Source organism: Syngnathus scovelli, chromosome 1 (genome assembly GCF_024217435.2).
Source record: "Syngnathus scovelli strain Florida chromosome 1, RoL_Ssco_1.2, whole genome shotgun sequence".
NCBI classification, from domain to species: Eukaryota; Metazoa; Chordata; class Actinopteri; order Syngnathiformes; family Syngnathidae; genus Syngnathus; species Syngnathus scovelli.
The window spans coordinates 9,724,096-9,739,950 of NC_090847.1; the positions used below are offsets into that span (position 1 = coordinate 9,724,096).

Consider the following 15,855-nt stretch of genomic DNA (forward strand, 5'->3'; position numbering starts at 1 on the left):
GGTAACCTCATTGAAAAATTATTATTATTATTATTATTTATTATTATTATAAAAACAAGGACAATTCTAAGTGACCCCGAACTTTTGAACAGTAGTATGTATATATACGTACTTATACAGTATATGTGTAGAATTACAATTACAGCAGTTTATTTTTATTATTATTATTTATTATTTATTCAATTATTATTTATGGACACATGGGAACCGTGAAGGATGTTTCATATTCAAAGCTAGCTCATTAGCAGGTGAAGTATAGTTGTGATGAATGTGTGAACAAATGTTGCCATTCTGTACTGTTGTTGAATACCGTATTGTTAAACTGTAGTTGACATCTTTTTTTTTTATTTGCTCATTGTTATTTTAAAAACGTTATACAACATAACTTACTTTTACTATCGAAATGTATGTCAAATGCAACTGGAGTTTATAACAATAAAAATAACTATGGTATTACGGAGAAAATGTATAAAGGAAAATGGTTGAAATCTCCACTGACAAATATGAGACAAATATTTTGTTAGAAAAACGTTTTTTTTTCTGTTAAAAAAAAAAAATCAAATGAGAGGGTCTATTTCATAAGATATACACCCAAGACAAGTAACTTTAGACAACAAGTTAAATGTCAGAGCGTTGAAGGAATGGGGTCAAAATACAAAAAGTCCTGCCTAAGATGATTGCGGAAGTATTATGTCGAAAACAAATAGATTCAACAAGTTTTTTCCCTATAAAATGGTGCCGTTTGGGTTTGAAGTACATAGTCGCTTCAAAGGAGGAAAAGCATGATTTAAGATACGTGATTGATCAATGAGAAGGCTATCCCTTGTACCAGGGGTGTCAAACTCATTTGTTCACGGGCCGCAGTGTAGTCATAGCTTCTTTCGGAGGACTGGTATGACTGTCACACACAAATAAATGTGTGACCACCTCATATTATATAGAGTAAAAGCTATAAAACAAACTGACAAGTAACTCGCTTTCAAATCAGAGAAATAAAAACTGGTCTAATATTTAAAAATGAAATAAAATATGATTAAAAGTGAAGACAATTTGCAATTCGAGTAATGACACATGAATATGAAGCACAATTTGTCTTCGCGGGCCGCATAAAATCATGTGGCGGGCTGCATCTGGCCCCCAGGCCTTGAGTTTGACACCTGTGCCTTATACAAAGGTAAAGTAGGATTAGAATTTGATAAAACAGATGTGGACATCCACATATTCCATTAGAGTTTAAATTGCTTGCAATACAATTACAAATTAGTTAACACCTGTGTGATTGATTGATTGATTGATTTATTAATTGATTGGTTTATTGATTGATTGAGTGATTCATTGAGTGACTGAATGACTGAGTGACCGAATGGGCATTCGTTCGATGTCTGTCTGTCTATATGTATGTACTATATATGTATGTATGTATTTCGTTATTTGTTTATGTATTTTTCTTTCACATTTTCTTTCTCATCTTCCACTTCTTTCGCCTGCTCCTGTTAGGGGCCGCGACTGCAGAGCAATCGTTTCCATATCTTTCTGTGCCACCAACCATCTGCATGTACTATCTTCATCTCCGCCACACTCTCCATTATTTGGGCCAGTAGAGATTTCCAAGCCTCGCTTCTAACATTCTTTCCGATAACTTCATGCTTTGCTTAATCAACATAACAACACCTCTGTAGCTACTACGGTTCTGCGCATCGCCGTGGTCTGAAATAAAAAATAGAAGTCAACACCTTTCCGGGAATCTTCTTGCTTTTTAAGAATCTCCCCTGCCATCTCTCCTTGATAGTTCCATGCTGTCACTGGAATGTCGTCTAGGCCAATTGCCTTTCCACTCTCCATTTTTTACAAATGTCTGGGTATGAATTTTATCTATATTTATTTTTCTCACTCATTGGCGGCCCCACAGAGGGACTTGAAGCGGCTCCACAGACGGACGTTGTGTGCCAACGGAGGGACCCTGGTGGCATCAACGATTTTGGTGACCTCAGTTAAACTGAGGTCAACCGAGGGAGTGAAGGAATGGGGTCAAAATACAAAAAGTCCTGCCTAGCTACAAAAACAGACGTACTCAAACCTCATTGAATAAAATACATAAGCAGACAAGTATATTCACATATTAAATCAATAAAAGAAACATTTTAAGCACATTTTAAGCATACCTACACACCAAATCAATAAAGAAGACATAACTAGACATTTTTGATAAGAAGGTTTTTATAAACTTTATGATATGATATATATTTCTGAGCACTTTGAAATAACAAATGTCTTTTGATATATTGCCTAAAGAGCTTAATGAGCCTTAAGGAACTGTGTAATGCATGCCTGATGTTTTTCTCTAAATCATGGACACGGCCAGAGTCGTCTTGACCGTTCAGTACTTGATTGTATCTTATGTTTTGACTAATGCTAGACGCCAATTTTTGATTACTACTGAACGCTCTGCACAGAGGGAAATATTTTGCCTAACAAAGAAAGAATGAGGTACGACAGTATATGTCCAAGATTGGAGAAGAATGTTCACAGGAAGGTCACGTGGAGATAAAACCAGCAGGTGCCAGAGGGAGCCAGCCAAGGACTCGGCCAAAGATGATCGCCAAGGCCGAAAGACGGGATGGAAGACAACAGCCCCCACACACACCGAATCGCCCATAACCAGCACCCACTCCCGTGGCGAACTTGCCCCACCCCAAAGACTCATCACCCATCAAACTCGGCCCACACTGGCATGTGCAGCTGATATAAGCTAACCAAAGAACCTTGAACGTTGCCTTTTCTGAATGGAAACTTTCTGCTCTTGAAAGGCCCAGCGCTGTATTGTACTTTCCTGAAGACAGAGCTTTCTGAACAAGAATTGTGATTGAACTCAACCAACCTGTGTAAGTCTAATTTGTGCTTCAGTGTCTTAGCATTTTCCTAAATCTGAAGAAATCAAACGAGCACGCAGTGAGTAACAGTGGATAACAGGTGATTGGCAATGGCTTTTGCCGTGAGGCGCAGATAACGCGCTCCCTAAATTGTGGACAAAATCCAACAGCGTCTTTCCTTGGTCAACACACTCAGCTGCCAGAGAGAGTCATTGTGACTTTGTCATTTATTTCAAAGCAGAACTGCGATAATGCTATGCGGGCGAGTCTTACCGCAGTGCTATTGCAGTGAGATTAGATTCACTTTGTTCTCAACAGTAGTGTACAAAACAGAAAATTCTGACATGAGAGGTTCTTGGTGAAAAAAAGAGTTCGTCATCTTGCGCTTGCCCCTGGCTAGAACTTCACCCATCTCAGCAAATGAGGGTCAACAACAAGAAAGGCAGATTGCAGATAAGGAACTCAACTAGCCTTACACATCATCACTGTCTAGTCGTGCTGCAATGCTAGACAAGACTATATTGTTCTCTTAATATATAAAATTGACAAAAGTGTGAGGCCGTTTCCATGTGCTGTGCGATGGGTCGATTCCTATTGATTTCTTTAGAGCCTTCATGTAAATTTCAGCATGCTAATACATTAAACAAAAGACGAGAGAGCCCCTTCAGGACTATAGAGTTGTATTTTTTAGCAGCCCTTATATGTGAGAGGTGAAGCACGTCGTTTTGAAACTAATTAAGTGTGAGAAAGAAGTCTGACAGGGTCTTGCCAGTTCGGCTTTGCGTTTGACCCAGCCGGCAATAAAACAAAACAAAAAAACAAGCATGATGAAGATAGAAAAGCTAACCTTAAGAAGCATCACAATTCATTATCTTGCTGTCTTTGGCATTCTCAGGAATATGTGGTATTTAAAGAAGCGACTTTTTTTTTTTTTTTAATGTAGGCTTCTTTTAATGCGGGCCCTCTTAATTAGTGGCGACTGACCTTTTTGATTGTCAAAGCTTTTGTCACCCTTCTTCAACAGCAAACAACATTTCTCAGATATTTTTTCTCCAAATGAACAGCGGCTCTGATCACAAACTTCTGGGCATAAACGTCACTGTTCTTTTCAGCAAATCGAAAGGTTTTATTTGTTTACTTTGCTTTCAAATGTCTGTAAAACCTTTGCTTGTAAATACTGTTGTCTATGCACTTATATAAGTCTTGGTAAGCTACTTTTGTTCTCTCTGCCCTGCCTTTGAATGTTAACTATTCATTTGAAAATGCTTTTAGTATTTTGGTTATTTTGATTAGGATTGAGCATGATATGTGCTATATAAATAAAACTGCCTTGCTTTGCAATCAGAGGCATTTTAAATGGTGGAAGATGTGTGCTGTCTTATATTTAACAAGAATTTGAATGACATGAGTAAATTCTGAACAAACCACATCCCCAGTTTCAAGAGGGTGTGCACACTTTTTTCCAGTTGAGCTTTATAGGTTCTCTGCAACATTATAACAGGTCAACAACAAATTTGTTGTCTGAGTTTTTTCAGCTGATTTAGGACGAATCTGATGCGCTGAATCCAAAAATCACATTGGTTTTGCTCAATCAGGTCAAGTTTTTGAGATATGGCCACGTGTGCTTACCATGCATATTTCGGAATTAAACTTGGTGACCTGGATAAAGCCTGGGCACCACACATAGTGTGCAAGGCATGCACTGAGACTCTGCGTGGATGGACCAATGGCAAGAGGAGTCTGAAATTTGGGATTCCTATGGTTTGGAGGGAGCCGACAAACCATGTCACTGACTGCTACTTCTGTGCTGTTGATGTGACCGGTATCAACAAAAAGAACCGAGGAAGCCTCAAGTATCCTGATCTTCAATCAGCACGTCGTCCTGTAGCTCATTGTGATGAAATTCCAGTGCCTATCTGCAGAGAACTTCCTGACATTAGTGACGAAGATGTCTCCAGTGTTGAAGAACTTCAACACACCTGCCGCTGATCATTGACGGTGCTGTGGTGGAGAGGGTGAGCTGCACCAAGTTCCTGGGGGTGCACATCAGTGAGGACCTCTCCTGGTCCGCAAACACCTCGTCACTGGCAAAGAAAGCTCATCGCCGCCTGTACTTCCTGCGGAAGCTCAGGCGTGCATGTGCTCCTCAGGCAGTCCTGTCTACATTCTACCGTGGCACCATTGAGAGCGTCCTCACCAGTTGCATCGCTGTCTGGGGTGGTAACTGCACTGAACAGAACTTGAAGGCCCTGCAGCGCATAGTGAATACGGCTGGTAAGATTATTGGTGCTTCGCTCCCCTCCCTGAAAGACATTTACACCTCCCATCTCGCCCGCAAGCCAACCTCGATTGCCAGAGATGTGAGTCACCCGGCTCACTCTTTGTTTGACCTTCTGCCCTCTGGGAAGAGGTACAGGAGCCTGCGCTCCCGCATCACCAGACTCGCCAACAGCTTCTTTCTCCAGGCTGTTAGGGCCCTGAACTCGCTACCCCCTTCTGCGTAGCGTGTGGCACTGTTGCGCTATTTTCGGGAATGTCTGCTGTACGCGCACTTGCTCCTTTTTTTTCTGCTCCTCTTATTTATTTATTTATTGTTGTGTTATTTATTCATTATTTATTCAGCACACTTTTGTTATACTTGTTTACTTGTTTGTCTGTTGTGAGCCATGTCTTGTCACCGTGGGATAGGGGGGAACGAACTTTCGGTTTCTTTGTGTGTCTTTGGCATGTGGAGAAATTGACAATAAAGCTGACTTTGACTTTGACTTTGAAAAAAAAAAACTTGAAGAAGAAACAGAAGTGGTTTTTGAAGATGATGCTCGACATACATTTTCCCAAAACGAGTTGAATGATCTAGTTCGCGACCTCCGCTTGTCAAAGGACTCTGCCGAACTGTTGGCATCCAGATTGAAAGAAAAAAACCTACTCTCTAACAGTGCTCGTATCAGTTTCTACTGCAATAGGCATCGAGAGTATCTCAGTTTTTTCTCTGAGGAGAAGGACTTGGTGTACTGTGCAGATATTGCCCAGCTTCTGCTCACGCTTGGTGTGTCACAGTACGAACCCAAAGATTGGAGACTCTTCATTGACAGCTGTAAGGGATCACTGAAATGTGTTCTGTTACACAACGGCAACCTGTTTGCCTCTGTACCTATTGCCCACTCGACTACGCTGAAGGAGAAGTATGAAGCAGTGAATTACGTACTGGAGAAAATTGGCTATGATCAGCATAAGTGGTTTATTTGTGTTGACCTGAAGATGGTGAACTTTTTGTTGGGACAACAGTCTGGCTTCACCAAGTACCGATGTTTTTTGTGCATGTGGGATAGTAGAGACCGTGCTCAGCATTACACGAAGAAGGACTGGCCTGTGCGGGAGGAATTGGTGCCTTGTAAGGAGACGTCATCAACGACCCTCTGGTGGACAGAGACAGAATACTCTTCCCACCTCTGCACATCAAACTTGGCTTAATCAAACAGCTCACCAAGGCTCTGGACAAGGATGGTGACTGTTTCACTTACTTGTGCCAAGCTTTTCCAGGATTAACCATGGAAAAGTTGAAAGCTCTCATCTTTGACGGTCCTCAGATCCGTGAGCTCATCAGAGATCCAGAGTTCGAAAATTCAATGAACGAAGTGGAACTGGAAGCTTGGAAGGCATTTGTTCTGGTAGTGAAAAACTGTGATTTTGTCTCAAGATCTGATTTTTTCAAATCAACTTGGCACAAAAACCTGACCTGATGGAGACAAATGGATGTTATTTCCTGATTCAGCAGCGCAAAGCTACCCTAAATCACTTGTAAAAATCAAGACAACATTCAAAAAGTAAAAAATTGTTGCCCAGTGCGATGGAAAAAGTTTTGAATAGATTTGTCTTTCTTTCATTACTTTTATAACACAAAAACGGCATTTGAACAGGGACGCCATATATCCATTATATAGTTATTATTCCAGCCGTGATATGAAAAGCTTTTTTACTTTAAAATTTAGTAAGTACAAGCCACAAGTCCGTGGTCAGGAACAAAGACGCTCCTGGGTTGTGAAGTAGAACAACTTTCAAGTATCTTCAAATGTCCTGTTGTGACTGATCCATCCCTCCTTGGACAATCTGAGAATCAATAAAGAAGTCTTTTGACTTTTCTGCAGATTTGGCTCTTTCAAACTTAGGTGAACTCAGCTGGGGAACAGTGTGAAGTCTGAGGTGCAAAAATACAAGCTCGGCAAGCTCGGCAGGAGGATGTTTTTGCAGATTTAGGGAAGAATTAGTTATTGTTCAACACCCGGCACACAACACGCATGCATGTGTACATGCCGGCATTGTCTCCTTGGGGATCCAATGAATATCCTCTTGTCTTGTCTCCACCAACCAAGCTGCAGCACCGAGTCAGAGCGTCGAGGCAAGACGGCTCTCGTGGGCATTAGGCTCACTGCGACGGGTGTGTGTGATGGACAGGGGAGACAGGCTGGTGTAGAAAAGCCTATGTTTACGAAAATAGCAGCAATAGCTGATGTTTGGTTGCATAAAGCATAAAGGATGTCAAGAAGGAAGCAACACTATGCTGTAATAATAATTCATTATCTGGGAATTAAGCGGAAGGCTTCGTAATAGTTAGCTAGCAACAGAGCAAAACAAATCATAAAAGTGATATAACGTGAAACGACAGGGCAATCATGCATAAGTCAAGGCACCACTACCAGACCTCCGACGTGGCTATGTCTTCTAACAGAGCTAGTATTTTAATGCTGAATGTGTACAATGCTTTTAGAAATTATGCTACACAAACCAACAGTGAACTTGTTTACCACTGTCAGTTTGTAGACAGACAAAATAGTAGCTTTAAAATTAATTGTATTTAGTATTTACAGAGGGTGCCTATGGGCAAAATGAGACTCATACAGGCGATTTATATGACATTTGTTTTGTCCACACCGATTTGATTCTACAACTAAGCTATGAGTTGATGTCAAATGAAACAAAATGCCCATTAACGTTAATTCATAGTAGCTACTAATTAGGCTACACGGGGTTTGGAATCTTCTCATTCGTTGTTTCTTCTGTTGGTGCGTAGCCAAAAAAATTCCTGTCGAAGCCTCTTCAGCAGTGTGGCCTTTCTCCCAGATGTTGGAACTACAGGGAACGTTGTAGCACAGCAAGGGATTAGCGGAAAGGAATCCACGTATGGATTACTTTCTCAAACAGTTAACACAAGGATGAGTTTTTCAGTGATGCTTGAAATGTGGAATTTCCTCTTGAAAGCTCCCAATGTATCTGTTTCTTGTCCAATGATTTTCGTATTATATTTTTCTTTTAGAGGGAAGGAAGAACTTTCTGATCAATGATGTTAGGATAATGTGCTTTTATACTTCATTGATTCCTTGTGTTAATCTCCAAGAACAATATATGTAACAGAAACGGTCATCTATTTATTATTTATTCGGGGGTCAACTGTCCACAATTGCAGTGGTTACACTGATTTAGGTGTCCGTCGAATTTTTTTTTTTGTGGTGGGAAAAAAAACCCTGTATGTCCTTCTGTGTCCTAATCGACTTCCTTATTGCATTGTGACTTGGACACAGTTTTTTTTTTCTTGTGTTTCTTGATCAGTGTTTTAGCTCCAAAGAACGTATACTTTTTTTGTTTTTCAGTATTCTGGATGAAATAAATAAATGCAACAACTTACGATACAAAAACATACTTTGATTGTCACACGCAAATAGCAAAAACAACTCTACAACAACACTATTCATGTAATAGATGTTTTGATCAAGGTTATAGTTCTATCCTGATTTTTCCAAGTTTTAACTGGAACATAATAGAAAAAAAACTCACACTTACAGTTTTGTTGTACCCATTTCATAGCCTGTCAGCATAAAAGACATTCATGATACATTGTTAAGTAGCATACGCTGGCGAACATATTGTATAATAAAATACACACTACAGCAGCTGTTATTGCCCACTGTTAAAATAGCTGAGACACATTTGTAGCTTCAAGGGGCCATGAATAGAGGAAAAGAGAAACCGCAAGGGAGCGGTGATACACAACTGCTCTATCAAGGCATGTGACATTGCACTTAAAAATGTCACGCAGTGAAACAATCCAACGTAAACATGAGTGTGTGATTTTATGTGCTGATGTGCATGGAAGAGTAAGCGCTATCGATCGGAAGGACTTAAAGGCGGCTTTGGGTTCTGGCGCCACATTGATGTTCAGCTGGGGGGCAGGAGGAAGAAAGGGTATGCTGATTATCCCCCGGGGACAGGACAAGGGCACAGTTTGGACACGAATGGACCCATGGATGTACACATTGCAAATCAGATGACTTAAGCAGGCTTGCAAGAAGCCTTTTCATTTTCTGGGTTTTTATTTGGTTATTTATGATAAGCATTTATAAATGTAATATTTTTTAAAAGCAGGTCTTGGCATTTATTTGGTTTTAGAATTGCAATGCAAATAATCCCACGTGATGTTAACGTTAGGCCTGAGTGATGTATGTTGTCCACTTGTGTGGCTTGGGGGAAATATCATACAGACCTTTCAATGTCAGGACCTGGAACAATAAATATTTAATGTTCTCATTCGGGTCCACCCTTCTAATAGGGATTCATGGATCAGATGGTATTTATTTAAGACACCACAGTGTCAGGAAGATGTGTTTAATTCAGCAAGTGAATGCCAAGGTCTCGCGTTATTGGATTCCATCAGTCATCCGACGATGTATAAGATCTGATGGGGATACGCTGATTTCCAGCAAAGGCGATGGGTCGGAAATCAAGGGGCCAAACAAAAACGGTCATGGCAGGCTGCTGGATTTAGAAAAGCTTCTTATATTGTCACCACTGTGCTCTTACGGTCATCATAACACAAGACAGACCATCTCTTGACTTTGAAGGCAATGTGTGCGTGTATGGGAACGGGATACAGTATAAGACACTCCTTTCTGTTTGGGGTTTTTGATGTAAGAGTGTCAACAGGGAGATGCTTTAGTGTATGGATGAGAGAAGAGGTCCTCAACAGGCAGACTCTGGTCTGGGTGTGAACCAGGATCTTTTTCTTGGGAGCCGGACAAAAGATCTGCATTATAACTCCACCAATGTGAACAAACTGCTGATGATACTTTGCACAAGCTTAGCGGCTACTTCTTGGTACGTGGTACTGTTGACCAATTGTTGAATGTTGTCTTGGACTCATGATGTCAAAATGTGAACATGATGAAGAGAGCTGTTCAAAACTTGGAGGTGCTCTATTTTTTTTTCATCAGTGCAGGCAAATTTACTCGACCCCTCCCACTGCCGGTGCTATTGAACACGTTGATGTGCATTCAAATGTTTTGTTCTGTCTCTGAAACTACCTGTGATTGACAGTTCTAACTTCCTCCATTGTGTGTCAGTGCACTATTGTGTCAAGGCAAAACAGCAGCAAAATTTTGAAGGTACCCCAAAAGTCAATTTTCAAGCATAACGTACTGTAATCAGACTAGTTGACCTTAATGGTGATATTTTTATGCTGGCGAAGATAAAAGCACCACGTCCAAACCAATCATTTTTGGAATTAATTTCAACTCACTTTCATTGAAGATCAGGAGATCAATAGTATCTTCCTTCATGAAGTGCTGATTGCAATCCTCCAGCCAGTGTCCGATCAGACAGTTCTTCAAGGGTACCTTCCTCAGCCCAATAAGAACCACATTGCTGCTAATATGGACTCAACTCCAGGTGAGAATTTTGCAATACAGTACGTGCTGCTATTTTGGCCTCTGCAGCTAAGTGTCTACGAACTTAGGTAATTACAATTCCTACTTTTTTTTTTAATCCACAGAGCCGGTTATGAATTGGGGCATCGTATCGGAAGGATGATCACTACTTTGAGAGTTTCAGCTTGCCCTCGTCATCTCGTCATACAAAATCATCAAGTAAAACGCCAGTGATTTCATCTCGTTGGAAAAGGAAGAGCACACGCAAACAAGAGTTAGCATAGGATGGAAGGACACTGGATCAGGATGCCTCTTTGGAATTCATTTTCATTAGCTGGGGAACATTGAGCCCATTTCGAAGTCATTAGTTGATAAAACAACAGTCTGATTCCCCATTAAAAAAGTCATTTGTCGTCTCTCTCTGGGACCACTCTTTCTCCACCTCACCCCCGAGCTTTTCCACCTCCAATGCCAAGCTGGCAACTTAGTACAAGTTACTACTATCGAACCACCAAATACTTCATCTTCAGTTCAGCATGTATTTTTGTCTTCTAGCACTTTTTCACTTGCTGGTCCTTACACCAAAGTTTCTTCCTGCTAACACGATGAAAAGCAATTATGAGGGAGGTCGCTGTATACCAGTGAAAGCACCCTGAATGTGATGAAGGTATTCATGTATTTGAATTAATAGGAATACAGTTATCCAAGCAGAATTATTTTTTTAATTTTGACTTGACATGAAAACCTTTTTGTGCGGTTCTGTCACAGCTTCTTTTATTATTTTACAATTTGTACAATGTCAATATATCTATGTATATAATCTCATTACAAGTAGCTAAAATCACCACTTACAGAATACTTGTAAATATCAAAGACCTTTTTCAGACACCCTTGCCTGTAGAACGTAAAGTATAGAAAAAGTCACCGTTGTTAGAATTTTGGAAAACATTCAAATACACAAAGTGTTGAAATTCAAGTCTCATCAGTCCTCACTTGATGACATTGCCGTCAAGGATCAGCCAGTGGAATCTAATCTGAAACAAAAGCTTCAGCCTGAAACCACTCGGTTAAATTTTCTTATTTTGGCTTGAAAAATTCTCGAGAACCCGGAGACGCTCTGGAGTGCAACGATCATGACCAGTTCCAAGAGGAGTGCTGCCGCTCCTCGCCGCAATAGAGGCAAATCTTGGCAAAATCCATAGAAAGGTGGACGCCCTTTACAAATTGGCATGGATGTCCTCGTGCCGCAGCACTTTGTATGTGACCCAGTAGAAGATGTTGAAGAAGAGGAAGCTTAATGGGAAGACAGCTCTGGAGATGGTGTCGATACGCTTGGCCCGGTCCACGAAGCGCTTGTGGAGGAACTCGCCGTCGTGCGCCGTCACGGGACGCTGTGGGCCGAAGACAGTGGCCGCTTCCACGGCGCTGCCATCTTTGGACTGCATGCAGTGGCCCAAGCCGTAACCACGGAAATAGAAACCACGGCTCTCCCGCAACATCTCCTCGTCCTGTGGAGTCGAGCCGAGGTGTTACTCATGAAAATAAATATTAATAGTAATTTAGGTTACTGTAATTTGCTTATTAGCACATGCTTTTGATAGTAAGAGTACTACAAACAAAACTCATAATGGGTTATTAAAGTCATATATATTTGGTTTTAACCGTGTTTTTTGACAATTTTCACATTAAGTAAATGTTGCAAACAAGTAACGACAGAAATACTGAACATGCTTTACAACCCCCTTTTTCGTGACGATAGTTAAATTTTTAACTATCGTGAGTGAGTGCATTAGTAATATTATTTTGTACATATTATCTAGTGCTCATCTGATTGTGGGTCACTGGTTGTGGCCACTGATTGTGATTGCCGATTTATGGATCAGCCACTGATCGTGATCGCCCAATTTCCATTGGAAAATGTGATCGGCATTTGTCAGTCAATGCCTTTCATTGCCAATCACAAAAAAGATCACTCAATTTGAATAAATTGATCTGATTCATCAATTTTTGGATCAGCAACTGATCGTGATTCCCCAATTTCCATTGGAAACTGTGATCAGCATTTGTCAATTAATGCCTCTCATGTCCAATCACAAAAAAGATCACTCAATTTGGATGAATTGATCTGATTCATGAATTAGAAAAATCTGATATATTAATCTGAGCATCACTAAAATTGAAAAATGTGCAGCTATTCCATGTGATAAGAATCGATATCGGACATTCTCACTCATGGATGATTGGAATCGTAATCGTCAGCATAAAACCCAGATTGGAACACACCTCGTGTGATCATTCCTGAAGGTTTACAATTGTACTCAAAACCAAATGTTTTTCAAGGATTTGTGAAAATGAACTAAAAAAAACAAAGCAGACTCACTGCAGTTTTGCATCTAGGTAGACAGACTGTTTTTTTTCATACTGTGACAGCAAAATTATATTTTATTATTAAGTTTAAAAAAGTTGTGAGATAGCGCAACAAAGGTGGAAAGTTGTCATCGATGGGGAGAACACATTAAAATGACATAATAGCTTTTCACGATTCCTGTTTTGGGACTCGTGAAGTCTGCCTTGTGACTACAGGCGCTGAAGCCGTTTACATACTGGTAAACAATGAGTAATTGCATGCATATAGCCCTGTCTACATATTTGACCAACTTGTAACAAAACTCACAAATGTTACAGTTCATTAACAGGTAGTAGATAGTCAAGTAATGCTATGGTAATAATAACGTTTCTTTTACTGAAAAAGAATGTGGGTGGTTGTCTTAAAAAAGATAAAATTGGTTAGAAATGTGCACAATCCCTAAAAACAGGCAACACAATGAGAAAATATAGGGAAAAAGCACACATTTATAAAGTTAGGAAACAAACACCACATCAGTGGGGTTGGATTATAACACTATTGTGGACTCAACACAAAGTGCTTGTTAGGGTAAATTGAACTTTCAGCATGGTCAGTTAGTGAGGGTTCAAAGTTGAGGGTTCACACAGGGTTCACGCTTTACCCTGATACAGGCGTTGCAGTGCTCAGTCACATTCCTGCAGGTGGTATCGCTAGCAGGAATGACGTTCACGTTCCGCAACGACTCGACACTCCCTTTCAGATGGGCGAGTTCCTCCAAGACACACAGTTGCAATTATTACCATTATTATTGCCAGTGCTCCTTTTAATGGAATCGTTTTATATAGGATAAAATATTTTGATTAGGGTAGATAATTCTAGGAGCTGATTGGTTTTGGTCCACGCATTGAATGAAACAAATAGCAGGTATGACAGAAAATAAATCAAGATACAAAGCATGTCATCAAAGGTACACAATCGGACTAGATAGTATGGATTCAGCGGATGTTGAGGAATTACTTTTTTTATACGAGTTATGTGAAGGAATATTAATGGAAGATCTGATTTAGTGCTTCACTTGATAATTACATACCATATTTCCTACAATTAGTCATTAGTCACCATCCACTTAGGACAAATAAATGCCTCCCTCAAATAAACGCTTCCCTTTTGTTTTCCAGAAAAAAAGTGTTATCACGCCACTTTATACACTGTCGATTTGAACTCTGTTTCTTAAAGATAATCTTATTAGGAAATTTGATTTAGAAAATAAATGGCCCTGTCCACCACATGAGGAAATAAGGTAAATGAACAGGCAATACAGGAATCCATCGTAGTAACCAGGCACTGTTTATCACATGGCTAAAAAACGTTGAAGAGGACATGCAAGAAGCATGTTTTCTTATCTATAAAAGCACGTGAAGACCATTCCGATCAGATTATCACTATAAGTAGAAACTGTGTAATCTGCACAGGGACATGTGGGATACTTTAACATGATTTATTATGGCGTACTCTCTGTTGCTTCCTGGCAAGACACACTCAATAGGGGAGAAAATAAATAAGTTGATTTTACACACCTCACGTGCACCTCTTCAGAGTTCAGCATTACAGGGATCAGCTTGTAATAACAGCCGCTGGGGTTTTGATTATGTTTGCTAGCAAAGTCAATAAAACGTGATAAAAACACACAGTTGGAAATAAATGAGGTTTTGAAAGAAGGCTGAAAGATTTTTATCATTTTGTTTTGTTGATTGATTTTTTTTTTCTGCTGCTGCTGAACTAATTTAAAACCAGGATTTAAGTTTTAAAGCGACGTCATGTACTGATTAGACACAAACAACTTAAAATATGTGGTTGTGGACCCTATGATGTATCCCACCATGACCTCTCCATGTATAATGTTGAAAATCCAGGTCCATTAAAAGTATCAGATCGAATGAGAAGGTTAAACCGTTTGAATGACACTGAATTTATGACAGAAAATGTCAGAACCTCTTGCTTGCTTTAGTCACTGTAAGTTTACAGGATTGTTGAGTGCAAGAATACCTGCGTGTACTCTGTCGTAAACCCATTGTGCTTTACTTATGTTTGTTACTGTTGGGAAAATAGACCATTTAGAATGCAAAGTGATGGACAGCGACCACATTCCATTGTTATTATCGTTACTCGGCCATATTTTACTGAGCAGCCAAGACATGCATCGCTTTCCTATAAGTTCCATTTGTAGTGAATTTGGTAAAATGGATTTTGTCGGTTTGAGTAGCTGCAGGATTGTCCAGGTTAGCTGTTGCGCTATGTCAAACGTAATTTTAGAAGAGAAAAGACAGCAAAAGAACATTGAGGGTCACCGGTCACCATGGCAAAAAGGCGCAGCAAAAGAGCTGATCTTTTTCATCTGACATGACAGCCAGTTGTAGCGTATTGATGGTGTCACTTCCTAGCAAAATACCTCGCTTCACCGTAGCGGGAGGCATAAGTCAAAGTTATGGAGCTTTTTTTTTTTTGCATGCAGTCTGCAGTTTGTCTTTGTTTTTTTCCTTACCAAAGTGGTAAGGCCTGCTTGATATACACTCACAATTCTTTCCTGCCGCTGCTTTTTTCTCAGCCTAATGAACTCTTTGTGCTGCCTGGAGACAAAGTTGACCGCTGCGTACTCCAGTAGGGCGGCGAACACAAACAGAAGACACACCGCCATCCAAATGTCAATGGCCTTCACGTAGGACACCTGCGGAACACACACAAACGCGCAAGGTCACGTGGGCTTTGTCAATACGAGCTAGAAGGGAGCAGCCGTGCCCAGACTCGACAGAATGGTAATGAGTCAGTGGGTTTCTAGGGCAGTTGACACATAGCCAGGAGACAGGTCACGGTGAGGGCTCGGGGAGAACCCCGGTCCAGTCGCTCAGAAGAAGAAGTGTCATGGCACATCAGCCAACAGCCGCCG

At 40.4% G+C, this 15,855-nt stretch overlaps 1 protein-coding gene across 2 annotated transcripts in view; it reads right to left on the bottom strand.

Annotated features, from left to right (window-relative positions):
• Positions 1 to 11,263: 11,263 nt before the first annotated feature.
• The window catches only part of glra4a (glycine receptor, alpha 4a), a 32,190-nt gene continuing 27,598 nt past the window's right edge, over positions 11,264 to 15,855 (bottom strand). The window contains exons 8-10 of one of the 2 annotated variants that reach the window (XM_049750633.2): positions 15,487 to 15,636; positions 13,573 to 13,683; positions 11,264 to 12,072 (exon numbers count right to left, since the gene is read on the bottom strand). In XM_049750633.2, the coding sequence (XP_049606590.1) occupies positions 11,782 to 12,072; positions 13,573 to 13,683; positions 15,487 to 15,636 (552 nt within the window). In that variant the 3' untranslated portion in view covers positions 11,264 to 11,781. The remainder of the gene's footprint in view (positions 12,073 to 13,572; positions 13,684 to 15,486; positions 15,637 to 15,855) is intronic. The other variant, XM_049750710.2, reaches the window with a different exon arrangement.